This window comes from Mastigoproctus giganteus, chromosome 7 (genome assembly GCF_048544385.1).
Source record: "Mastigoproctus giganteus isolate SK-2022 chromosome 7, ASM4854438v1, whole genome shotgun sequence".
Taxonomy (NCBI): Eukaryota; Metazoa; Arthropoda; class Arachnida; order Uropygi; family Thelyphonidae; genus Mastigoproctus; species Mastigoproctus giganteus.
This window is the reverse complement of record NC_143581.1, coordinates 119,617,764-119,645,330: the sequence shown is the minus strand read 5'-3', so window position 1 is coordinate 119,645,330 and position 27,567 is coordinate 119,617,764. Positions and strand designations below refer to the sequence as shown.

General features: G+C 37.4%; 1 protein-coding gene across 1 annotated transcript in view; it reads left to right on the top strand.

Annotated features, from left to right (window-relative positions):
• The window catches only part of LOC150083166 (FERRY endosomal RAB5 effector complex subunit 3-like), a 1,535,539-nt gene that overhangs the window by 191,983 nt on the left and 1,315,989 nt on the right, over positions 1-27,567 (top strand). The window contains exon 3 of the mRNA XM_090378412.1: positions 5,056-5,198. Coding sequence (XP_090234538.1) covers positions 5,056-5,198 — 143 coding nt within the window. The remainder of the gene's footprint in view (positions 1-5,055; positions 5,199-27,567) is intronic.

Genomic DNA, 27,567 nt, shown 5'->3' with positions numbered 1-27,567 from the left:
CTTGTTTTCCTGTTCCAGAATCAAGAATGATACTATTAGTTTTACTACTATTATTAGCCATATGGTGCAAGAAAGCCTGAGGCTTCTGCTGCACCAGCCAAAAAAAAAAAAAAATTCTGTGTTACCCTGAGAGAGAGAGAGAGAGAGAGAGAGAGAGAGAGAGAGAGAGAGAGAGAGAGAGAGAGAGAGAGAGAGAGAGAGAGAGAACAAACAAGAGTCAGAAGTAGAAGGGAATCACCACAAAAGAAAAGAATGATGATACCCAGCTCAGGACCCTGAGTGTGCCAAGCCCATACTCACCAGATGTGAGTCCTCTCTCTCATATCCAAAAAAAAAAAAAAAAAAAAAAAAATATATATATATATATATATATAACACTCTTTGAAAAGCAGTTCGTTAGACCTAGAAATTCTTCTTTATTAGTGAATCCTGATGACACCACTGCTTAGACTGATACTTTGACTCTGGTTCCCAGGCAGTTTTTAATCTATTCTTTCATTTTTGTGTTTCATCTTTGATCAAAATCTCACTCGTGGTTTAATGCAGCTTCAGAAGATCTACAGTCCTGCCACTTGGCACACAGTTTCCCTTTTCCCAAATTATATAGAATTGTTTTCAGTGCATTAAAGCTTGTTTCCACTGTTGAATGTATTTCCCAGAACTTCACCTAGAAAAGGCTTTATGAATGATTTTAGCCACTCTCTCTCTCTCTCTCTTTCTCTTCATTTTCTGCAGCCACCACAGTGCAAGGACAGCCTGACCTTGCCACATTCTTTGAACTTCAGCTGTCCTAACCCACCACTTATCTATGTGCTCACATCATTTGTCACATACCCATAAATGTTCTTTAAATGTCTCAAGATCGTGATTGATATTCTGTGCATTCAGGAGCTTAGTAGCACTGTTGCTTCAGACACATCATTAGCATTATCAGTCGCAAATGATACAAGAAAGAAAAATTAAAATACAGCTTTATACAGCATAATTAAAAAAAAAAATGAAACCTCCCATTTCACTTATTCATTTCCTTCAATAGCTTGTCTAGTTCTTCCTTATTTATTGAAGCTGTCACCGTCCACAACAATAAATGGAAGTTTTTTCCAGCAGTCAACCACCCGCAGCTAAAGGCAAACTTCTGCTCATGTATTCTGCAACTGTCCTTCCTCAATTTGAATTTGTGCCCCTGTGTGTGTGTGGGTGCAAGAGGAAGAATGCCATTAGCATTCAGCTTTGCTCAATCCATTTAAAACATTAAACACCTCAATCAGAAAACCTTGCAGGTGCCTAGTCTCCAGATGCTGCAGTTTGTAGAACTAAAGAACAGGGGTTCTTTAGTTCTACAAACCAATCTCGTTGCCCTTCTCTGTACTCATTCCAGCAGTTCAGACTGCTGTAATGAGTACAGAGAAGGACAGCAAAGACTGCTAGAACAGCTCATGGGGTTTTGTCAATGATATACATATCATTGACAAAACTCCATGAGCTGTCCCAGCTACCTTGAGTGTAGTCCACATAGTTTATACGTTACTCTGGAGTTACTGCTACCCATATGCAGTACTTCGCATTTATGAACATTAAATGCCACTTTACACCCCAACTGTCCAGTTTCTCTAGATCTTTTAGCAGCAGCATACCTTCATTACTGTTATTAATCCAGTGCTTTTTTTGTATAAAAATAGGTGCTAGTACTCATTCTTTGCTATCAGGAAAAATTGAAAATTAAAAGGATATGAAAAGTACTCTAAAAATTTTTTTTTCCTGATAGTTACTTTTGTAGTAATGTTTTTGGAATAAGAACAACAAATTTAGTATATTAACATAGTTTATTAAGTATAAATTCATTATTCAAGTATATATAGAAAAATAAGTAAAATGTGAATAAAATAAGTAAATAAATCGGTCAGCTACTGAGTGCCGGGCACCCAGGATGACACAAATTGTAGTTTAGTATCTCAAATAGAGAGCTTTATGGTAACTGAAAAAAGTTTTTAGTACCCCGACTTGGCCTAAAACTTAGGAAATAACGAAAACGTTGTCTATTTGAGTCTTTTCAGTTGTTGTGAATACCAAGGGTGGGAGAAGTGACTCTGACCCCAAGACTTTAATCACTTCCTGCAGAAGTGATTAAAGTCTTGGGGTAGAAGCGACTGGCAGGTGAGGGCCCTGCGAGGCTCCGTGCATGCCCCGGAGTCTGGCTCTCTGAGTACTTCCTTGCCGGGACAACCCCAGCTTTTAAAATTGTTAAAAAATACTTCTTGTTGCAAAATTTATAAATGACCTTTATAGAATTATTAACTAACTATTTAGCAACCTTTTTGTCACTAAAAGGAGAGTTACTTAGTAAAAGGAAGCACGCTATTGAAGTTCAATAAATTGAAGTGCAACAAGAAAAAGATCTTGAACTAGTTTTAACACAAAAATAAATGATAGATTTCAATCGCAATAGTTTTCCCTTGATAAGCATCGAATAACGCATAGTTAATGTGATTTTTAAATTTTTAGCTCCGTTAGTGACGGAAACAGGGGACACGAAAATTAAAATTACTTTCCTGTCTGATGCCGCCATTTTTAATTTTAAAATTATATTTTAAACATACTCATTGACCTCTTTCCAGTGGTGTAGCTATAGGTTGTCGACAACATTTTTATCCCCCCACATTTACCCCCCTCCATTTCTCAGACAAATTTTTGTCAACAATGATCAATATGGTGTTATGTTGGCCCACTTGATGTGCAAACCCATGCAAAATTTCTAGCCAATAGGTTGAGTGGTTCCAGAGATACAATGCTGTGACAGACGGACGGACAGGCAGACAACTGAGTGACATTTTAAGGATCCTTTGTTAAACTATGGTCCCTAAAAATAATAAGTAAAAATAAATAACATAAGTAAAAATAATTTTATAATAAAGTTTTTGTAGAATATTTCAAATTTTTATTAAGTTCTCATCAGACATCCTATGCTGACTTCTTTTCTTCCTCTTTGTGTGTCTCTTGCTGAATGACCTTTCCAAAGCAACCACGGATCGACATATTTTGCTGGATCGAAGCGGGTCAGCGGTGGGCCTACAATTTTAAGAAACAGTAGTGAAGAAAGTGTTTTTGTCATCAATGAAGCTCTGGTTGGGCTGACAATCAGATTAATTTGTGAAAATCCTCATTCACATTCACTCGATGAAATTGGTATCATACTCAGAGCATCCATCAAATTCTTCCGAAACCATCTTTTCAATTAGGTACCTCCGAAATCCATGAATTGCATTTAACTGTAACCTAATTGACAATTTTCTAACTTCATTTTCACCAAATGCCAACATTTCATGCTTAGAAGGTTTAATACCTTCATTGTCCTCGTTTTCCTTCTCTCATCATCGGTATTGTTACTAGTTCTTAAATTTGATTTTTTTTTTTTTTTTTTTTTGAAAGTGTCATTCGGATATTCATGTACTATGACCATGTAAACAGAGATAGGGAAAATTTACGGAAAAATGCACTTCCGCGAAACAACAGATGATTATTTGTCGGGGTGAAAGAAATTACTCCCTCCTAATTCTTGAACGGGGCACTAACAGTTGATTCATGAAGGTGCCCAACCTACGGTCCGTGAGGAAAGTGAACTAAAACAGCATTTTAAATTTTCTTAATTATGAAAAAAATTCTCATTAAATGTTTTGTTCAGTAAATGTAATTGTGTATTGTACTTAATAAAATTTTCGAATATTTTCAATTTTACTTTTACTTGCAACAAGATATGGAAAATGTAACACACTAAAGAAATCTAACTTTGAATTTTTTTGAATATGGCACCTGTACGGGAAAAGATTGGACACCACTGCAGTAGAAGGTGGGCCAGAGCCCATTGGGAATACACCTTGATCTGCTCACTGTTGACCAGCGCGACTTCTCCGTAGATGGGACAGGTGGTCGGATAGGTTTTACCAGGGACCACTAAATTATAGAATGGGTAATCCCTTTAGCTCTCTTAATTCGCTCAGCAGCACTAATTGCCTGAAGGTCAGAAATGCGAACAGTGCGTACCGAGTTAATTCTCTCCTAATCCATTTGCTATATGAAAATTTTCTTTGCTCAACGGAAGCTATTTTAAATGTAACTTCCAAGGGGAATTCAAAATAATTAAACAGAGGTCTGACTGAGCAATTTAGAATTATAAAAATGGTTATACAGTTTTATATAGAAAATATCTTAACAATAGACAGTGAAAAATGTAAATTTAGTTAAATAATTTTAAGCTTATTTGAATAGTAGATAAACATGTAAAAAAGTTTTACAGAATATTACAAATTTCGAAGTGCACTGCTCCAAATGTCACACGTCACTGTTAATAAAGGTGCCAGTATGCCGTACCGTTGCATACCATCACAAAAAAAGCACTGTATTAATCACCCCGCCAACCTTTGTATCATCTGCAAACTTGTATATGAAGCCTGATATATTTATCAATATCATTGATAAATATAGAAAACAACAACATTAAATCCTGGGGAACTCCACTAATAATATTAGTCCACAAAGAGCAATGTCCATTGATTACCACTCTCTGTCTTCTTCCTTCAACTGCAATTTTATCCATAACAGCAACTTGCCTTTAATGTAACACTGCTCCTTGTATAGCAGTCTTTTATGTGCAACAGTATCACATAAAATGAATTACAAGTATATATCAAAATTATTTTTTGTATCCAGTTCCTTTGTGACCACATTGTAGTATCTGATCAGATTAGTGAAACAACCAATGTCACCCTCCATTTTCATTTCCTACCTGGTGTGTTGTGTGTCAAAACTTGTGGGATATTGGTGGTACATTTAAATTTACACTTCATACCATTAAGTTTTGTTAAAACTTTAGACAAGTGGGAAAAATATTTGAAGGCATTAGTTTTGGAGTAATTTATAATTTATGCATATAATGTGGTAAAACATTATATGCATAAATTTTTGACTTATACTTTGTATTTAATATTTGACTTATACTTTGTATTGCTATATGAAAAATATTTATTTTGTATAAAATATGCATTTTCGTTAATCTTGCAGATTTTTTGTCAGCACTGAGAGAATTTATTGTAAAAGAAACCAACTTGTATTATTGTGAAAGAGCATTAGATGCTTTAAAAATTTATGAAAATAAAAGTGGTATGGAGAAACTAGTCAAAAAATGGGGCCATGCTTATAGAGAGGTAAGTATTGTTTGTGTATATATACAGGATAATTCAGAAATAGCTTTACAACTCTATAAGTCCCTAATGTTGTGTAATTTTATTTACTGAAATGTAGTGAGCATTGAATGAAAGCTGTGACCTTTTATGAATTTAGCAAGCGGCATATGGTTGTTCATGAAAAATTACGATCATTCTTTATTGACCAGCCTCGTTGAACCTTGCACACACAGTCACATAAAATGGAAATTCTTCAAGGCAAAGTGGAACGTGTTCACCATTGCTGTTTCTTTGATGACCAAGTCATCAAAAGCCAGCCTATTGATGACATTACTACTCACTTTATAACACAGATTATAACAGCCTGTAATCTCTGGTATACCTCAAAAACCTCAGATGGTCTTTACAGACATGACAACATCTGGTGGAATGATGCATGCTATGATGCTAAAAAGAGAAAAATAAAGCATGGAATCTGATCTGCAAGTACTTAATATCCACAGGACACAAGATTATAGCAAAAAATACATCCAGTAGAAAAATCTGGAACAAAATAAAAACACTGAATGGTAAATCTTTCCCAGTATCAATGCCTATTCTAAGATGGAATGGCAAAGAATTTCCTCTCCAGTGAGAAATTGCAAATGCCCTATCAGAATCCTCTGCTGAAATCCCAGCCCCCCTCCATTTCCCTGACTAGTAGCTTATATAAGATCTTGGGAAAAAATGGTCAATGCTCACCTTGTATATTATCTTGAAGCAAATGACTATTTAGGCAAAATCCAGAATGGCTTCCAAAGAATTGCTGTTTTAATTGGATCAGATGATACACTTTGGATCATCTGATCTGATTAAAACAGCAATTCATGATGCATTCATAAAAGGTGAGCACTTGGTAACAGTTCTCTTTGACATGAAAAAAGCCTATGATATTACTACATACCATTGGAGGTATGGTATTATAAAGGCACTCTATTTATGTGGTCTCTCAGGTCATGTTCCTATTTTTATCCAATACTTTTTATCAAAATGACTCTTCCAGTTTTATGTTAGATCTAGGGCCTACAATACTGAGATCCTGAATACTGGAATCCCGGTCATTTTTTTTGTTTATCACCTCACAGTTCCTAGTATCCAGACACTTAAATTTTCATTACTAAAGCCTTTTCTGGTAAGAGTACCCCATTGTGCCCCCTCACCAATCTTGTTGCTCTTCTCTGTATTTGTTCTAGCAGCACTACATCCTTCCAAAATGAGGCCTCCAGACCTGTATGAAGTACTCAAGATATGCCTGTCCATTGCTGATGTCACCACCACCTTATACCTCTTGGGAGCCTGTCTACACTGCTCAGAGAACTTCATATCTGATTACACAATTAACCCTAGGTATTTTTCATTTTCCAATACCCTGAGTTTAGTGCCATGCATTTGGTATATTAATCTGGGATTACAAAGTATTGCACATGCTACCCATGTGCAGTACTTTATGTATGTTAATGTTAAACCTCAATTGCCATTTCTCAGCCCAACTGCCTAACTTTTATAGATGTTATTGCAGTAGCATGATATCATTACTGTTTAACTACTCTCTGAGCCCTTGCATCATTTGCAAACTTAGACATTAAGTGTAATATACCTTTTTTCAGTGTCATTAATAAAAACAGAAAATAATGGGTCCCAGCACTGAACCGTGGGAAACTCCACTGATAACATTATTATGGTTATTAGCCATATGGTACAAGGAAGCCTGAGGCTTATGCTGCACCACCCAAAAAAAACCTTCTGAATTACCCTGTGTGTGTGTGTGTGTGTGTGTGTGTGTGTGTGTGTGTGTGTGTGTGTGTGTGTGTGTGTGTGTGTGTGTGTGTGTGTGTGTGTGTGTGTCAGTCAGTCAGTCAGTCAGTCAGTCAGAAGTAGAGAGGAATCACCAAGAAAGAGAAGTATGATGATATCGAGCTCAGGACCCTGGTGTCCATAAGGAACAGTGTCCATTGATAACAACTCTGTCTTCTCCCACTCCCATTCCTTTATTCATAGAGTAACTTGCCTTAAGTGCTATACTGCTCCAATTTCTACAGTAGTGTAGAAATCTGCACCATTATCAAAAACTTTCCTGAAATACAAGTACAAGAGACTCTCGATTTTATGGGAGGTAAAAAACAAATCCCAGATAATCGATTTCCCAGTTAATCTAAAAAATACAGAAGTCACCGACAAACGTAAGAGATATGTTCCAGGACTTCTTACTTCGTTGACTTTTACGTAACTTGGGAATGACTAATAACATATTGCTACTATATTATTAGTGACAAATCTGAATTCCGCGCGATACTTGTTAATGTTTGACCATTTTCATATATCCTTATTATTTGAATTTTCTGATACAACTCGACCGCTTTCCTTTTGTTGGTAGATTTACTTGTAGCACTGTCACTTATTCTCTTAGTTGGCACCATGATAACGGTCAAAATGAAATTTTCACTAAAGAAATTCACAAGGTTTAGGCGAAAACTCACTATTTTCACCCCGCGCGAACTCACATTTTGCTAAAGCACATTTCTGGAGGTCACAACCATAAAACAATAAAAACAATTTGCACTTTCCGGTTAATTGGGCTTTTCTATTAGTGCATCTATTTATAAATGGGTAGCAAACTCGATCTTATTGCATTTGAAAAAATACTGATAGTTGGAATTCTCTGGGTTTTTACATTATTATGGTGAAATGTGTGTCCCCTTCACTGAAATCTTCAGTCATATAAAAAAAAAAAAAAAAAACCATAAATGAATTGTAAGGATCTTCTCTTCTTTCCTATTTTGTTGCTTGTTACTTCGTATCTCACTTGTGCAATTTGTGCATTCTATGATCGTCTTTATTGATTGCTTATTTTATTTATTTTATTTTTTTGTTTGTTTTAAATTTTACAATCCTAAAACAAAAAAAAAAAAAAAAAAAAATTGAGAAAAAAAAATTTACATAAATCTGTAGTTGTGCAAGTCGAAGACTTATTGTTTCGAAAAATGTTCATTAACCTACATAAAAAAATATGGGGATAGATAAAAAACGAAAAAACTTGTCACACACTACTCGCGTGTCCAATACGATGCTTCCTTTTTTTTTTTTTGCAATGTTAATTTTAAGTCTATAGCTTTCCTATATTATTTACGATGTTGCATATGGTTTGGTCACCAACATTATAATGGTTACTTAAGAGATTTAACAGATGCACCGTTTTCAAACTTTTGAATAATTTCAAGTTTTAGTATAAACTAAAAGTGCAATTTTTTTGCATTTATCCATCATTTTCACTATTTCCAAACAAAAAAAAAATGCTGTAAAAAAATTTTCGACATCCTGACATAAATAACGAAACAAAATTTGTCTTTTTGCAGTGTAACAATCGACGTAATGCACCAAAAAAAAACTAAACATTTGGTCTCTTTATTTTTTATTTATTTATTTTTTGAGCAGGCGGATGTGAAGACAGCAGGAGTTGCAAGATAATAGGCACACTAATCTCCTGATGACAACTTATAATGCCGCTTGTCGCTTATTTACGACTTGCAAAACATCTGTTTATACCTATTCTACTTATTACTTGAATTTTATGATTTCTGGTTGATTTTTTTTTTTTTTTTTTTTAATTTGGAATCTTAAAGTGTCACGGTTAATTTTATCCCGGTAAATCGAGAGTCTGCTGTATATGATATCAAAAATTATTTTTTTGCATCCAGTTCTTTTGTGACCATGTCGTAGTCCAATCAAATTGGTCAACTAGATCACCCCTTGACAAACCCATGCTGTAAGTGAAGTATAACTGCTCTCCTGTCTAGATGGTCATGCATTACTTCTTTAATCAGTGACTCCATTATGTTCCCTGGAACAGAAGTTAAGCTAACAGGTCTCTTAATTACTCATGTTCTTTGATCAACTGTGAATTGGGATTGATTTGTGCATCTCCAGCCCATGAGGACTTCCTCTGAATCCAGTGATGCTTTCATAATTATGGCTGAGGGTTTGCTTACTTCCTCCACTGCCTATTCAGCTTGTTTCCTATTTACCTTACTTCCTATTCACATTCAGCAACCTACACAGGATCATTAACAGTTGAACCATCAATATGAAGTGGACTCGGATCTCTGTCCTTCTAGTGTTTACATAAGAAAAGAAGTTTTTGCTAATTTCTTTGTATCCTTTGCCAAAGATTTATCAAAATCTGCCTTAGCTTGCTCTGTGACTTGATTGGAGACAAGTTTATATCTAGCATAGGCTTCTGCCAAATATCGGATCTTCATAAAAATAGGCAAAGTGTCACTTTTTTGTTCGATTCCAGGGCACACTGGAATACCAGGAAATGACCATGCAGATAAAGCAGCAAGAAATCCCACTGACAATGACAATATCTATATTCCTTGTTGTTGTTGTTGTTATTTGGTTTTTAGGAGCATTAGCAACTAAGGCCATATTGCTCCGGGGATATGTGGTGGTTATTCCCTGACCTTTCCACATCCTCCATATTTGGTGGTCACCGGCTCGAACCTCGGTCTAATCAAGAAGTATGTGCTACACACTGCTGCTCCTGCCCACCTGGCTATGGAGGCGCCACTCTACATTCCTTACACAGGCTATAAACTAATCAAACACTGAATATGCAATGAAAAATGGAGAGAAATTTTTTGGCATAATCAGTTAAATAACAAGTTACGAAATATAAAACAGAATCTGCAGCTATGGAAATCTAGTTTCTGCTCAAACAGACAAGAGGTTGTACTTGCAAGAGCATGTATTAAAACATACCCACCTTATGCATCACTCTATTTTGAACTCTATTTTGGATGTAAGGTCAGAGATCAAGCTAAAGTATGGGCCCAATGATTTATTGTAGATAGTGTTCAAGGACGTTAATAGGCTCGTTTAGATGTAGTCATAAATTGATGCCTTTTGCTGTTATGGTGGGAATCTAGAGCCATATGTATGATTGTTACTTTTGCTTGACCAATATTTCTGGTTTTTCTGGGAAATCTCAGCAAAAAGAAGAGAATTTCTCCATATATATTCTACTCTGAGGCCGGTTCATCATAATACAATACCAGTGCCAAAGCCACCAGAAACTTATGGACTTGACTCCGATTCAGGATCGGAAAAGGAGTCTTCAGAAGATGCAGAATCCAGAACAAGTACAGATCCAGAATTTTCAACTCTTGATACTGCAAAGCAGCATGTAAATAGTAACAACTCGGGCAAAATTGAACGATTTGGTCAGAGATTTGGACCTCTCTAAAACCAAGGCTCAATTACTGGATCACAGTTTCAGAAGTGGAATTTCATTGAAAGGGTGTCAATGTGTCTTTTTTATAGGAAGAGGCAATCTAACATAATGACCTATTATTCCAAGGATGTTGCTTTCGTTTGAATTAATGAAAGAGTTACATCTGGAGCACGTTGTCCTTGAGTAGTGGAGAAGTTTCATTGATTCATCCAAGGTTGGTTTGAAAGCAGTTTTATTCCATAATGGAAATAACTATCCACATGTAATTTGCATGAAGGAAATGTACGAAAACCTACAGGTTCTTTTGCTAAAAAATATATCAAGAATGCAAATGAAATATCTCTGCTGACCGAAAAGTGGTAGCTTTGTTGAGTGGGTTGCAAGGTGGATACAAAAAACACTGTTGCTTTTTATGGGAATGTGACAGCCAAGTGGAGGATTGCCACTACAGGATAAAAAAAATGGCCAGACTATTCAGAAACTACACCAGGCTAGAAAAATGTAGCACCTCCTCCCTTGATGGATAAGTCAAAAATCTTAATTTTTGACTTTAATCCCTTCTCAATTAAAAGTGCTGGGCATTACAGCAATATGGATTTCATATTGCTGTAATTCAAATATGTCAGCATATTTGAATTCAACAACGTGAATTGTACAAGATCATTCGGAATTTCAAAAGGGAGCAAAAAAAAGTTTTTTTTTTTGTCAACCAGTGTTATCATATTTCATATGATAATTTATATACAGTTTTCTTCTTAGCAGTAATCTCATTAGTTCATATGACATCCATGTTGGTGTAAGCTTTGAATGGTATTTCTTAGTTGGTGTGAAAAGTCTAGTAGCTTCTATGTTTATTAGCGTTAGTGGAGGCATATGGTGCAAGAAAGCAAGCTTATATAGCATCAGCCAAAAAAAAAAAAAAAAAAAAAAACCCTTCCCATTTCACCCATCCATTCATTCCAAATGTTTGTCTACTTCTGCCTTGAATTTATTTAAGCTGTCAACTTCTACAATGACAGATGGAAGTTTGTTCCAGCAGTCAACCACCCAGCTAAAGGAAAATTTCTGCACATGATGTTTTTTACAACTGTCTTTCCTCAATTTGAATTTATGTCCCCTCAGTTGGCTAATCTGGGCAAGAGGAAGAATCCCATGAACTTTGCTAGTGACCTTGCTCAAACCATTCAAAGCCTATACACCTTAATCAGATCACCTCGCAGGTGCTTAGTCTCAAGACACTGCAATTTGAAGAACCTAAGCTCTTTCTTTGTAAGAGCAACCCTTTGTTCCATTCACCAATCTGGTTGCCCTTCTCTGCACTCGTTCCAGCAGCTCTACATCCTTTCTAAAATGAGGCCTTCTGACCTGTATACAGAACATTAAGCTTGCTCAAACCATTCAAGGCCTTATACATCTCAATTAGATCACCTCACAGGTGTTCAAGTCAGGTGTGGCCTCACCATTGCCTTATACAAGGGCATAATCACCTCCATATCCCTGCTAGAAAAATTCCTGTATATTATTGACAAGACACCACGAGCTACTTTTGCACTGCTCAGAAAACTTCATATATGCCTGCACAATTTCCCCCCAGTTCCTTTTCATTCTCCACCACATAGTTGATATGTTACTCTGGGGCAATGTTAAACTTCATTTGCCACCTCTCAGCCCATCTGCTCAACTTTTCTAGATCCTATATTAGTAATGGCCGCATGGTGAAATAAAGCCTATGGCTTATGCTGCACCAGCAAAAAAAAAAAAAACCCTGAATAAAACAATGATAAAAATAAATAAATAAATAAAATAAATAAATAAATAATAATAATTAATAAGAAAAAAGGAAATTAAACCTATCATCCTATGCGCTTCCTTTACCTGAAGGTACTATCCAGATGACCTTTGAATTTCTCCAAACTGTCAGCCTCTACCACCCAGGTAGGCAACCTATTCCAGTAATTTACAACTTGCTGGCTAAAATAAAACTTCCTGCTCCAATCTAAACATTTCCCCCTGTAACTTGAATTTATGTCCCCTAGTTCTAGCATCATTTATAATCTTGAAAATTTCATCCTCATTCATTTTACTGATGCTTCTCAGAGCCTTAAACACCTCAATCAAATCTCCTCTAAGGTGTCTAGTTTCCAAACTGTGCAACCCACATATTCGAAGTCTTTCTTCATAAGGACACCCTTTTGCTGATCTCACAGGCAAGTTACACGTCTTTGCACCCTTTCAATAATGTCTTTCTTTAGGTGTGGTCTCCATACTTGAACACAGTATTCCAAGTGTAGTCTAACAAAAGCCTTATATAATGGGATTATCACGTCCCTATCTCTACTTGCAAAAGTTCGATAGATCATCGATAGGACACCATGGGCCTTCCTTGCAACCTGTTTACAATGCTCAGAGAATTTCATGTCTGACCGTATCGTAACACCAAAGTCCCTGTCCTCCAGTACTGGGTTTAGTTGAACTCCACAAAGTGAATAAGTTATTTTAGGATTACTGTTTCCCAGATGAAATACCTATCACTTTGTTGGATTAAAGCATAGCTGCCATTTTTCTGACCATTCCTGAAGTCTATCTAGGTCTCTCTGAAGACACTCAACTTGACAGTGATCATTAACTACTCTACCAATTTTAACATCATCTGCAAATTTAGACATCACGACAAATTTAGACACCCTCTGCCTCCTGCCTTGAAGCCATCCTGCTATCCATCTATGGATTTTCCCAGTGATTCCAACCTGTTCCAGCTTATAAAGCAACCGCTCATGTGGAACTGTCAAAAGCTTTGCTGAAATCTAAATAAAGAATGTCGAAATTATTCCCTAAATCCAGCTCGTGAGTGACCCTTTCAAAATAGCGAACCAGATTTGTTAAACATGATTTTCCCTTTACAAAACCATGCTGAGTATCCTTGAGAATTTCAATTCGATACAAATGATTCTGAATTCCACCCTTGATCATTGCCTCCATGATTTTCCCTACCACTGAAGTCAGACTGACTGGCGCATTCTCCATTTTCAAATTTCCCACTTCACTCTTAGAGCCACCCTTATGTATGGGAGATACATTGGCACTTTTCCAATCCAAGGGAATCTCCCCAGAGTCTAGTGATGCTTGCATAATTAGCCTCATTGGTTCAATGCAATCACTTGCCGCCTCTTTTAAGATTATAGGGTGTATTCCATCAACTCCAGGAGCCTTACTGGCCTGTAGGCTTGAAAGTTTCTTCATTAAATAATCTTGTGAAATTTCAATATCATTAATTACATATTTTTCAACTTCGCTCCCACAATTTCCCATTGCCACAAAAGGTTTTTCATTTGTAAATATCGATGCAAAATAACTGTTGAGTTCATCTGCAACGGCAGCTGGTGTATTTATTACTATCCCCTTTCCCTTACGTAAAGCTCCGATCTGGTTTGTCCTGCTTTTCTTGGCACTTATATATGTGAAGAATTCCTTACCCTCCCCCCTCTTTGCTCTGTTTGCTAGTGATTTCTCATAAACTGCCTTTGCCTGTCGAACTTTTTCTTTCTGTGGCTCTATTCCAGATCATCTTGTAGCTGTTATAATAGGCTTCAGTAATTTTTATTGCTCTGTAACCTTTCCATGCCACTTTTTTCTGCTCAAGTAATGTGGCAACTTCACTATTCATCCAGCTTGGAACCCTCCTCGTGGAGTATTTTTTTAATGGTAAATATGCATTCAAGGCATCTGTAATTAATGTTTTAAAAGCATACCACAGTTCAAATGTATTCATTCTCTGCGCGATTCTACCCAGTTAATAGAGGCCATGCAGTACCTTAAGGCATCGTAATTTCCTTTTCTGAAATTAAAACCCATTCCTTTGCCTTTTACTGCTGCTACCTCTCTCATCATCTTCCACCGTAGAACTCCATGATCACTTCCTGGTACTGGTTCCTCTACTGTCAGCCCTGTTATGTCATCTGATTCTTGGGTGATGATGAGGTCCAGGATATTCTTTTCTCTAGTACTTTCCCTGATATGTTGATACAAATAACAGTCATCTAGTTGATTTAAAAATTTTGTTCTCCATGTTGAGTTTCCTTCCCATTTACTTCAATCAATTAGAGGCAAATTGAAATCACCCATAATAAGACATTGATGCTTACTTGCCCATTCCGTTTGCATGTAGAAGCTTTCGTCATAATCTTCACAATCACCTGGTCTGTAGATTACTCCTACTCGCATTATACCTTTGTTTCCAACTATCTCACACCATACAGATTCTATTTTAGCATGTGAAACGTCTGAATCCGGGAAAGCTATCGTCGCACTGAGGCTGCTTCTGATAAGAAGCATTACCCCACCACCCCTTCTATCTACCCTATCCTTTCTAAATACATTATACAAGCCATAACTGAAACTAATCATCCCCAATTTCCAGGTGGCACCACGTCTCCGTAAGCCCTATTATGTCTGCGTTGCTTGTTTTAACCAGCAGTTTGAATTCGCTCATTTTATTGATGACACTTCTAACATTACTATATAAACAATTAAAACTTACTGTTCTTGTATATTTAACGACCCTTGAAGTTTTTTAGGCTCTCTTCCCTGGCATTAGCTACCCGCTCACTTGAAACGTTTCTGCCCCCAGAACATCTAGATAATGCAAGAGATCGTGCAAGAGTTACCTTGACCAATATTATCAGATAAAAACGTGTCAGTATTACCCACATCCCCTCTAACTTGTAGTTTCCCTGAACCTCAGTAATACTGGCAAAAACATTTGCACCACATTTGTTTAAGTGTATCCCATCTCTACAAAACAAATTCCTTCTACCTAGAAGTGTGGGCCATGCTGATAGAAATTTCCCCCCTAAAGCTTTGCAGAGTCCTTCAAGTCTTGAGTTAATCCACAAGGCTTTTAACATATAATCCCTCCTATCGTGTCTGGGTAGAATTGCAGACACATAAACATTGTGGCCTAGCTCGCGGCATTTCGTCAGCATGGTCCTGTATTTATTCAACAAATCATCAGATCGTGTACGTTTAATGTCATTACTCCCCACATGAATAATAATATTCTCTTTACAAAAAAATATTCCCCGTTTCCCTGACAATGGAGTCTCCTAATAAAACAATCTCCTTTTTAACCAGAGTAGTTTGCACTTAGTTTTTCTGTTTTGAGGCCCAAATCGGGTGTGCATCACTTGTTAGATTGCTGGAGTCTTGAGTCCCTGACGAGCTCCCAGATGCATTATTCTCGAGAACAAGCACCCTTTTTTTTCAGTGACTCAAATTGTTCCATCAGTGCACGAAATTATAATTTAAGATCAGTGCACTTCTTACATCGATCACAAAGAAACGAATCCCCAGGTGAGCTATGATTAGTCACCAGGTCGACCTTGGAAAACATTCCACAGGTTCCGCAACAGATTAAATCGTGACTCGCCCGTAAATCGCCATCGGCTATTTCCACGTGAGTCACGATACCCTGTGATGTGTTTAAGGCAGATCTCGTAACTACCATTATAAAATTAGCTAAATATCAATGAAAATTAACTTTTAAAAATTATATCTATAATATTACAAAAATCAAACTGTTGCAGGAAAACCTATAACAAAATAATCCGACAATATCTAAGTAAATTCAAATATTTAAAAGCACTAATCAACAGTAATCCAATCCACTTAACTGAGGAGCCCTGACAAAGTGTGTCCGCTCACCTCAAATGCCAACACTCGAAAAATTGTATTCATTCAATAATATACAGGAAAAACTCCTGTATATTATTGACAAGACACCATGAGCTACTTTTGCAGACCATCTACACTGCTCAGAAAACATCATATATGCCTGCACAATTTCCCCCCAGGCCCTTTTCATTCTCTACCACTGTCGGTGTAGTACTATATAGTCGATACGTTACTCTGGGGCAATGTTAAACTTCATTTGCCATCTCTCAGTCCATCTGCTCAACTTTTCTAGATCCTATATCATGGAGTGTTTCCAATTTAGAATTTGCTGATGGTAACATCATTAGTTGGTCCCACTGCATAGAATTTAAAAACTGTCCTAGACCACTGTAATCACCTTTATGAAAGCAAACCCTTTCCTTTACCCTTGATGGTAGTTGCATCTTTAAATAAATTCGTCATCAATACGCTGTGGTAACTGCCACTTAATGGTTCTTTTATCTGCAGATTTGTAATGCATGAATAATCTGTAATGCTGATAATCAGAAGAAGAGTATTGCTCTCTCTCTCTTGTTGCCTCTCTAACATGTTATTGTGGAAACAATAATCCAATAAATCAACAAATGTCTTGCTAGTGTGTGTTTGTGACCAACCCATAAGTTCCAATCAATATCTGAAAAAATTCTTATCTCCCATTAGAAGACATTTTGATTTACTTAGCATTAGCATTAGTAGAGGCATTTGATGCAAGAAAGCAAGCTTATGCAGCATCAGCCAAAAAAAAAAAAAAATAAATAAATAAAAAATAACCACTTCCACTTCACCCCTCTGTTCATTCGAAATACCTGCCCAGCTGAGCCTTAAACTTATTTAGGCTATCAACTTCCACGACAAGGGATGGAAGTCTCTTTCACCAACCAACCACCCGCTGGCTAAAGGCAAATTTCCTCACGTCTATCCTACATCCATCTTTCCTCAATTTGAATTTATGCCCTCTCAGGTGATTATTCTGAGCAAGAGGAAGAATCCCATCAGCATTGAGCATGCTCAAACCATTCAAGACTTTATACACCTCTATTAGATCACCTCGCCGGTGCCTAATTTACAGACACTGTAATTTGCAAAACTCAAGCCTTTCTTCGTAAGAGCACCCCTTTGTTCCATTCACTAATCTTGTTGCCCTTCTCTGTACTCGTTCCAGCATCTCTACATCCTTCTTGAAATGAGGCCTCCAGACCTGTATACAGTACTCTAGGTGTGGCCTGACCATTGCCTTATACAATGGAATAATCACCTCCTTATCCCTGCTAGAAAAATTCCTATATATCATCGACAGTACACCATGAGCTACTCTTGCAGCCCATCTGCACTGCTCAGAAAACTTCCTATCTGCCTGCACAACCACCCCCAGGTCCCTTTCTCTACCAATGTCAGTGTAGTACCACAGAGTTGATACGTTGCTCTGGGGATGTTGTTTCCCATATGTAGTACTTTACATTTGCCACCTCTCAGACCATCTGCTCAACTTTTCCAGATCCTGTTTCAGCAGAGTAGTGTTATTAGTGACCTTAACAACCCTGCCAAACTTCATATCATCTGCAAACTTGGACATTAAGCCTGATATACCATCAGCAATATCATTTATAAATACAGACAGCAACAATGGACACAACACTGAACCCTGAGGGATTCCACTAATAACATTGGTCCATGATGAGGAGTGTCCATTGATTACCACTCTCTGTCTTCTCCCACTGAACCATCCCTTTATCCATAGCAGCAATTTGCCTCCAGTGCCATACTGCTCCAATTTGTTCAGCAGTTTTCCATGTCCCTTGAATTTGAAAGTGTCTGCAATTCTACCCAGACACGATAGCAGGGAGTATATGATGAGAGCCTTGTCGATCAATTCGACTCTGGAAAGATTGTTCAAGGCTCAAGGGGTAGAATTTTTTTTCAGCCTGGTCTATACTTGTTAACAGGAGAGATTGCTTCTACAGGGATGGGATACACTTAAATAGAAAGGGTGCAAGAATATTTCTGATGCTATCGAGGCAGTGTTAGGTGGGTCGGAAAACTGCTAGCTTGGGGGATATAAGGACTAATAGATTAACAGTAGCCACTGGCAAAGGTGAAACTGATTCTTTCACTGCTTCTATTGGAACAAGCAGAAGCCTGGAAAACAAGATGCAGGATATTTTAGAGACTGCTGGGAGTCATTGCGGTACAAGTAAACAATGGGTTGTGTTGGGGTAGACAAGAAAAAGAACAGGTGCATGTATACTTGCATGTACACCAATGCTAGGAGTTTGGTAAATACATTCGATGGATTTGAAGTATTGCTCAAAGCATCAAAGGCGGATATTGTTGGGATAGCAGAGACGTGGTGTCAGAGAAGGAATGCAGAACTGGAATTTGGAGAGTACAACGTCTACAGAAAGGATAGACAGGATAGGAAGGGAGGAGGGGTTATGCTATTAGTTAAGAAACACAAAATCCAAGGAAGTGAAGCCAGTAGACATCGCTGGACAGTGCAGTGTCGAGTCAGTTTGGTGTGACATAAGCATTGGGAGATCAAAATTGAGAGTAGGAGTGTGCTATAGGCCTAATGACTCTGATGAGTATAATAAGAAACTGTACAGGGAAATAGAGTGGGCTAGTAAATCAGAGGGTCTTATAATGGGGTATTTTAATTTCCCAGATATTGAATGGAATTTGTGGGTTGGTCACTCACACACTAGCAAGGCTTTTGTGGATTTATTGGATGATTGTTTTCTACATAAGCATGTTCGAGGGGCAACTAGAGGGAGTAATACTCTTGATTTGATTATCAGTAGTGATTCTTCATGCATTAAGAATCTGCGGTTAAAGGAACCACTAAGTGGCAGTGATAACAGTGTGCTGAAGTGAGATTTACTCAGAGGTAACTACCATCAGGAGTAAAGAGAAGGGTTATCGTTTTATTAAAGGCGACTGCGATTATCTGAGACAGTATTTAAATTCTATACAGTGGGATCAACTGATGATGTTACCAACAGCAAATGCAAAATGGGAAGAATTCAAACAACTTATCTTGGAAGCTACTAGGCTTTACATACCAACTAAGAAATATTGTTCAAGGTTTAGGCCTAAATGGATGTCAGATGAACTAATGAGACATATGGCAGAGAAGGAGAATGCATGGTATACCTATAAATTAACATGTGACACAGAAGCCTATGATAGATAGAAGTTGATCTAACCAAGCTACAAAGGAGATTAGGCAGGTGAAGACAGATTACGAGAAATCTTTGGCAACGGATGCAAAGAGAAACAGCAAAGAGTTCTTTACTTTGATTGGTGCACTTGATATTGATGGTTCAACTGTTGATGATCATGCTCAGGTAGCTAACAAACTAAATGAATATTTTGCATCGACATTCACGCATGAGGAGTTATTCAGCAAGGGGAATGCCAGAGGTGTATTCAACTCTGGCAGTAAGCTAGATAATCTTGTATTAACTGACAGTAAAGGGGGGGAGAAATTGTTGAAGATAAACACAAGAAAGGCACCTGGGGTGGATGAGATCTATCCAGTTATATTAAAGGAGGCAGCAAAGGAAGCAAGCATACCCTTAGCCATAATTATGAGAGCTTCCTTGGACTCAGGGGAGGTATCCATAGACTGGAGATGTGCAAATGATCCCAATTCACAAAGGAGGATCAAAGGCTGACACAAGTAATTATAGACCTGTGAGTTTAACTTTTGTTCCAGGAAAATTAATGGAGGCACTAGTTAAAGAAGCACTGCAGGATCATTTAGACAAGACTTCAGTTAAGCTCGGACACAGCATGGTTTAGTTAAGGGGTAGTCTTGCCTGACCAATTTGATTGGATAGTATGATTCTGTCACAAAAGAACTGGATGCAGGGAATAACTTTAATATTATAAACTTGGATCTTAAAAAGGCTTTTGATACTGTTGCACATAGAAGACTGCTGCACAAATTGGAGCAGTGTGGCATTGGAGGCAAATTGCTGCTATAGATAAAAGGGGTGGTTGAGGGGGAGAAGACAGAGAGTGGTAATCAATGGACACTGCTCATCGTGGACTAATGTTATTAGTGGAGTCCCTCAGGGTTCAGTGTTGGGTCCATTATTGTTTCTGTATTTATAAATAATATTGATGATGGTATATCAAACTTAATGTCCAAGTTTGTAGACAATACAAAGGTTGGCAGGGTTGTTATGGACACTACAGAGTCTATTCTGCTGCAGCAGGATCTGGAAATGTTGAGCATATGGACTGAGGGGTGGCAAATGAAGTTTAACATTGGCAAATGTAAAGTATTACATATGGGAAACAGCAACCCCAGTGCAAAGTATCAACTGTGTGGTAGTACACTTACAGTGGTAGAGAATGAAAAGGGCCTGTGGGGTAATTGTACAGGCAGATATGAAGTTCTCTGAGTAGTGCAGATGGGCTGCAAGAGTAGCTCATGGTGTCTTATCAATGATATAGAGGAATTTTTCTAGCAGGGATAAGGAGGTGATTATTCCCTTGTATAAGGCAATGGTCAGGCCACACCTTGAGTACCGTATACATGTCTTGAGGCCTCATTTCAAGGAGGATGTAGAGCTGCTGGAACGAGTACAGAGAAGGGCAACAAGATTAGTGAATGGAACAAAGGGTTGCTCTTATGAAGAAAGGCTTAAGTTTTGCAAATTACAGTGTCTGTAGATTAGGCACCGGCGAGGTGATCTAATAGAGGTGTATAAAGTCTTGAATGGTTTGAGCATGCTCAATGCTGATGGAATTCTGCCTCTTGCTCAGAATAATCACCTGAGAGGGCATAAATTCAAATTGAGGAAAGACAGATGTAGGATAGATGTGCGGAAATTTGTCTTTAGCCAGTGGGTAATTGGTCGGTGGAACAGACTTCCATCCCTTGTTGTGGAAGTTGATAGCCTAAATAAATTTAAGGCTCAGCTGGACAGGTATTTCGTACGAACGGAGGGGTGAAGTGGAATTTTTTTTTTTGTTTAATTTTTATTTTGGCTGATGCTGCATGAGCTTGCTTTCTTGCATCATATGCCTCTGCTAATGCTAATATTCAACAGTATCAAAAGCCTTTCTATGATCCAGATATGTGATATCAAAGTTATTCCCTGCATCCAGTTCCTTTTTGACCACATCATAGTATCCAGTCAGATTGGTTAGGCAAGACTTTCCCTTAACAAAACCAGCTGTGTCCAAGCTATAACTGAAGTCTTGTCTAGATGATCCTGCAGAGCTTTTTTAACCAGTGCCTCCATTAATTTTCGTGGAACAGAAGTTAAATTAACAGGTCTGTAATTACCTGTGTCTTCCTTTGATCCTCGTTTGTGGATTGAGGTCACATTTGCATATTTCCAGACCATGGGTACCGCCCCTGAGTCCAAGAAAGCCTTCATAATTATGGCTAAGGGTTTGCTTACTTCCTTTAATATAACTGGAGCATAACTATATAACATAACTATATTTAATATAACTGGAGCATAACTATATAGCATAACTATATTTAATATAACTGGAACATAACTATATTTATGTCAGGTATGTTGGTTTTTTAAAGTAAATTTTATTTTATTTATTTTATTTTTTTGTTTAGAAATCGTGAAAATGATGGGTAAACACAAAAGAGTTGGGTTTTCAGTTAAACAAAAACTTGAAATTATTCAAAATTTTGAAAACAGTGCATCTGTTTAATCTCTAACGAATCATTATAATAAGGATGTATCAAAATTTCCAAACATTATCAAGTATTGCCCGGAATTCAGATTTGTCAATATTAATATAGGAGCAATATGTTATTAGTCATTTCCGAGTTATGTAAAACTCGACGAAGTAAGGAGTCCTGGAACATATCTCTTACGTATGTCGGGGACTTTTGTATTTTTGGATTGACCGGGAAATCGATTATCCGGTATTTTTTTTTTTTTACCATCCCGAAAATCAAGAGTCTACTGTATCAGTAATTTGCCTCATCATCATCATTTTATTTTATTTTACTTGTGTTTATTTTATTTTATTATTAATGTTTTGTTTATTTACAGGGCATAACTCATTAAACCAACCCAGGATATCTAAGTCTTTTGGCCTCATGGATCTCTGGATATACTTTTATACTGAATACGTTTATTATAAAATCTTATCTTCCTTATTGGCCTAAAGTCTAACTCTGAATGCTTAGTACATTTTTATTCTATAAATTTGGCCTTAGGACTCTATGAGATAGCTTTTATTGTACGTTGTTGTACTTTAAACACTGTTCAAATCCTTTATCTTAAATCTGTATCTTACATACTATTGTAATTATTTTTCAGACTGATGTAATGATTAATTAATAATTTGATGGCATAAATCGTATCTGGGACTCTTCCTACTTTTCATACTTTTCCTGCAATTCCATTCAGACATACGGGGCTTAGAGGGGAACAGGTATCCTGTGTGTTATCAGATACTCAGCCTAAAACACTGATGGATCCAATATCTCTCTATTACAGAAGATTTAGGAGAAGTCCGGTTGGCCTGCCTCCCTAAAATCCACTCATGCACACCTTCTCGATGGTAAGCTCTGTTACGTCACTTAGGTGGCAACGAACGTGTAGAGTGGTTCTCTTCAAGACGCCTGGTCAGCGTGAAGAGGAAAAGACCAAACCCTCCAGCAATGAGAGCACAACAATACAAATGGCCCTCAGTCCCCAGCAGCTTTCACTCTCCCTCTTACGGCAGTGAGAGGATCAGAGAGGAAGCAGAGGGTGCTAAGAATCTCTGGGTACGACCAGGCTGCCATGCACGGAAACTGAACTTGGCCTGTTATAACTTATGATTACTCATCGGTGAAGACAGGATATTAGAGCTGGAAAAGGAATTAGAAAATGTGAATTGGAATATCATCGGTTTGGCTGAAACAAGAAGAAGAAATGAATCACTTCTAAGTTTATCAAGTGGAAATCTGCTGTACACTAATGGAAACAGTGAAAGGAGTGAAGGTGGAGTTGAGTTTCTGGTCCATAAAGATTTTAAAACAACATTTTGGAATTCAAAAGTACATCACCAAGGGTGTCAAGACTAATATTCAAGATTTCTAAGAGGTACAAGCTAAAGATTATTATGATTTATGCACCAACATCGAGCCATGATGATGAAGAGGTTGAAGAAATGTACACTGAAATTGAGAGTCTTCTAGATGAGCAGGAAACCCACTACACTATTATTATGGGGGACTTCAATGCTAAGGTTGGGAAAAGGCAAAACAGCACAGAAAGAGGAACTATAGGAAATTTTGGAATTGGTGAAATTCCAAATATACAAGGAGCGAGGGAATGATACCAGCAGTGGGGAACATGGATTGCAAAGTAGCAACACATACGACATACCCGATATTCTTCCTGATGAGGTAGAACATGCATTGAAGAAAATGAAGAATCGGAAAGCCCCTGGGGAAGATGAAGTTACTTTAGAGTTGTTAAAATTGGGAGGAAGAAACATAACACAAAAACTGGCAAGGCTCTTCACAAAGTGCATTAGAAAAGGTGTGATGCCTAAGCAGTGGAATAATGCAATCATAGTTTTGCTGCATAAGAAAGGAGATAAATCAGAAATTGGAAATTATAGACCAATTAGCTTGTTATCCCATATCTACAAGTTGTTCACAAGGGTCATTTACTAACAGATTAGAAAGAATACTTGATGAGAATCAACCGAAAGAGCAAGCTGGCTTTAGGACAGCATTCTCAACTATGGATCACCTTCACGTAATATCACAGCTAATGGAGAAAGCAAATGAATATAAAACACCATTATGCCTGGCATTTGTGGATTATGAAAAGGCATTTGACTCCATACAGCATAAGGCAATGTTTCGGGCACTGGAAAGACAAGGCATAGATACTCCATATATTATAATTTTGAAGAAAATATATGAGAGTGCTGCATCCTTTATTAGACTAGACAAAGACAGTAGCAAATTTAAAATCGAGAAAGGAGTTCGACAAGGAGACACAATATCTCCGAAGCTGTTTACTGCTGCCCTTGAGGAAGCTTTCAGAAGATTAGACTGGTCGCAGAAAGGAGTCAATGTGAACGGAGAGAACCTAAACCATTTACGATTTACAGATGACATTGTGGTTATAAGCCACGATCACAAAGAATTAGAGGAAAATCTTAATCAGTTATGCACAGTTAGTAAGGATTTTGGACTAAAGATGAATATGGCTAAAACAAAAGTAATGATGAACAAGTATGCCATGGAAAGGGAAATAATGATTGAAGGAGCAGTAATTGAAAAGGTGGAGTCATATACTTATCTGGGACAAGTTATTAGCTGTAATAATGATAAATGGCTGGAAGTCAAGAGAAGAATAAATTTTGGATCGATAGCATTCAGGAAATATAGTCACATACTGAAGAGCAATATCCCAGTTTGTCTGAAACACAAAATAATGAATCAATGTATACTCCCCACCATGACTTATGGAAGTGAAACTTGGGCACTCACCAAAAGAATGGAAGAGAGCTAAAAACTACACAGCGAAGAATGGAACGAATTATATTGGGAATCAGACTGTTAGATAAGAAGAGAAACACATGGATTAGGCAGCAAACTCAAGTAAAGGACATTCTTATCAAAACTAAAGAACTAAAATGGTCTTGGGCAGTACACATAGCTTGAAGACATGATGACAGATGGACTAAGAAAATAACAGAATGGTACCCAAGAGGAGCTAGAAGAAAACCTGGAAGACAAAGGCGGAGATGGATAGATGAAATTCATGAGTTTTTGAGTAGTAAATGGATGGCCAGTGCTCAAAACAGAAGGAACTGGAAAGTTGCTGGAGAAGCCTTCATCCTGCAGTGGATTGAAAATGGCTGATGATGATGATGATGATACAGTATTTACCTTATATTTGAGTGCATAAGTTGACTTGCACAAATGTCAACCCTCTTAGATTTTGCCTCTAAAATTTCATCTTAAATACGTATTTGTCTCTTTTACAGTCATCCATTGATGCAAAATAACTGAAGGAAGAATCACATCTACTTTTTAATTTTATATTTCTGCTCTTTCTTTTAAAACTTGATTATTTTATGATATTTTATACACTGCACAGTAAAGCCAGCAGTATAGTGTATACAGTAGCAGGTCAGAAACCTAAGCTACAATCATTGCCAAAGATGTGATATCCCTCGAAACTGTGTGCACTTTGTGTAACTGAGTCATTGCCTGTTTGGTAAAAAAAGGTAAACTGCAGCCATTATCAACCCAGTGCAGGATGGAAGCCTCCTCAACAATTCATGCTGAGAGAGATGGACCATAATCTGCCATGGTGGTCCAGTGCGGGTTGGCAGATCGACCGTATTTAGTAGTCAGGGTCTTGATTCCCGGTCTACTTAAAGAGCATTTGCTACTGCACTCGGCTACGGAGCCTGTTTGGTTGTGTACTCTAATTGATTTCTTTTGTAAATAACATTTCATTATGGAAGTAGATTTGCTATTATAAAAATTGAGTCTTGAAAATTACTTTTTTGAGAACTCAAAGTAAACCTGAACATATAATGTTCAGTGAATTCCTCGAACTGTTTTTGTGTGTTGGAGAAATTTGAACAAACTGTTTGGTTTTAAAAGGTGAGCAAATAATGTGTATATTCACTATATAACAGTCCATAATTATATGACCTTTGCATTATTTATTTTTTTTTTTTTCCAATGAGCTGAAACCCATTGTTATTGTTATTTGGGTTTTAGGAGCCTTAGCAACTAAGGCCATATTACTCCGGGGTTATGCGGTGGTCATTCCCTGACCTTTCCGCATCCTCCGTATTTGGTGGTCATGGGCTCGAACCCCGGTTTAATCAAGAAGCATATGCTACACACTGCTGCTCCTGCCCACCTGGCTATGGAGGCGCTTGAAACCCATTGAAATGAGGGGAACACGTAATTAAGTTTTGATGACAGAAAGTCAACACTTAAATGGCATTCGAAATTTGAAAATTCCATAGAGATTGGGAAAGACGATATGGAACAACAGCAGCACACCTATTCAGTAGCCTGTATGATAAATTTGAGGAATGTGGAACTGCACAAATTTATGAATAAGACAAGCAGTGGAAGGAAAATGACATCAAGAAGTATCGAACATTGAAGCTTTTATGAATACATTTGATTGTTCTCCATAGAAGCTAATAAGACAGTATTCAACTCTAATGGCCCGATCAAGTGTTATAAGAATCTTAAAGAACATAAATTTGAAGCTTTATAGACCTTTATAGACCTTCAATTACTGCACACAACATAGCAATATGATCCATATCAATGAACGCAATATTTTGAGTGCTATTGTCATGGAAATGGTGGAATCAGTGCTTTTGAGAATGCAACTGTATGGACAGACAAAGCCAAGTACAAACTAAACCTTCCCAACTGCAGGGAAATATTGGGGAAAAGTTGTGAATTAGAATTGAATTTGAAAGTGTGAGCAATTCTGCCTAGACATGATAGGAGGGAGTATGTGTTGAGCACCCTGTCAATCAATTTGGCCCCAGTGAAATTGTTCAAGGTTCATGGAGTAGAATTTTTCTGTGTGATCTGTGCTTCTACAGGGATTGGACACATTTGAATAGAAAAGGTGAAAGAATATTTGCTGATGCTATTGAGGCAGTGTTGCTTCTATTGGAACATGCAGCCTGGAAAGCAAGATGTCAATTTCAATCTTTACAGTGAGTCATCAAAGAACAAGTAAATATATATAGGCTGTGAATTACAGGCTCCGAAAAAGCGATAAGTGTTTGCCATTTTATTTACCTAATTGTTATTTTATATTGAACTTTATAAGTAGCCATATAGTTCTAGATACGCTGGTTATTTTTAATTTAGATAAGAGTTTTTGTAGATTACTACTTAATAAACGTAAAACCATTGTTTTGTTCGAACCTTGCAGCTATTGTTTTTGTATAGAGTGGTAGGGAATTCAAATTTTTAATTGTGGTAACTAGGCAGCTCTAATGTAAAATTATATACTGTAATTTGCATCCCTGCATTTAGTATTCTATTAGACAGTGTAGTATTGACAATTAGTTAATTAAATTTATTGATCTTATTAATTTAAAATATCATGCCCCAGACTAGAGTAGAAAAGCAATGGGCACAAAGTGGCAGGAGTGCTGTGACTCGGGGAATTACTGGGGGGGGGGGGGGCGATTCTCCAATGCATCACAGCCTAAAAATTTGTGCAACTTGTGAAATGTTTCCCGAACTCTCTGGAACAGAACATGATCTAGCCAAGGAGGATGTCTTTATGTGTGTGCCAGGTGCAGAGAGTGTCTAGAAATTAGGCATCAGCTCAGTGTTCTGATGGGCATCTATGAGAGTGTGAGGTGTAGGGTAGATGCCCTTGAAGAAATTCATATGAGGGGCCCGTCAAGCTCTCA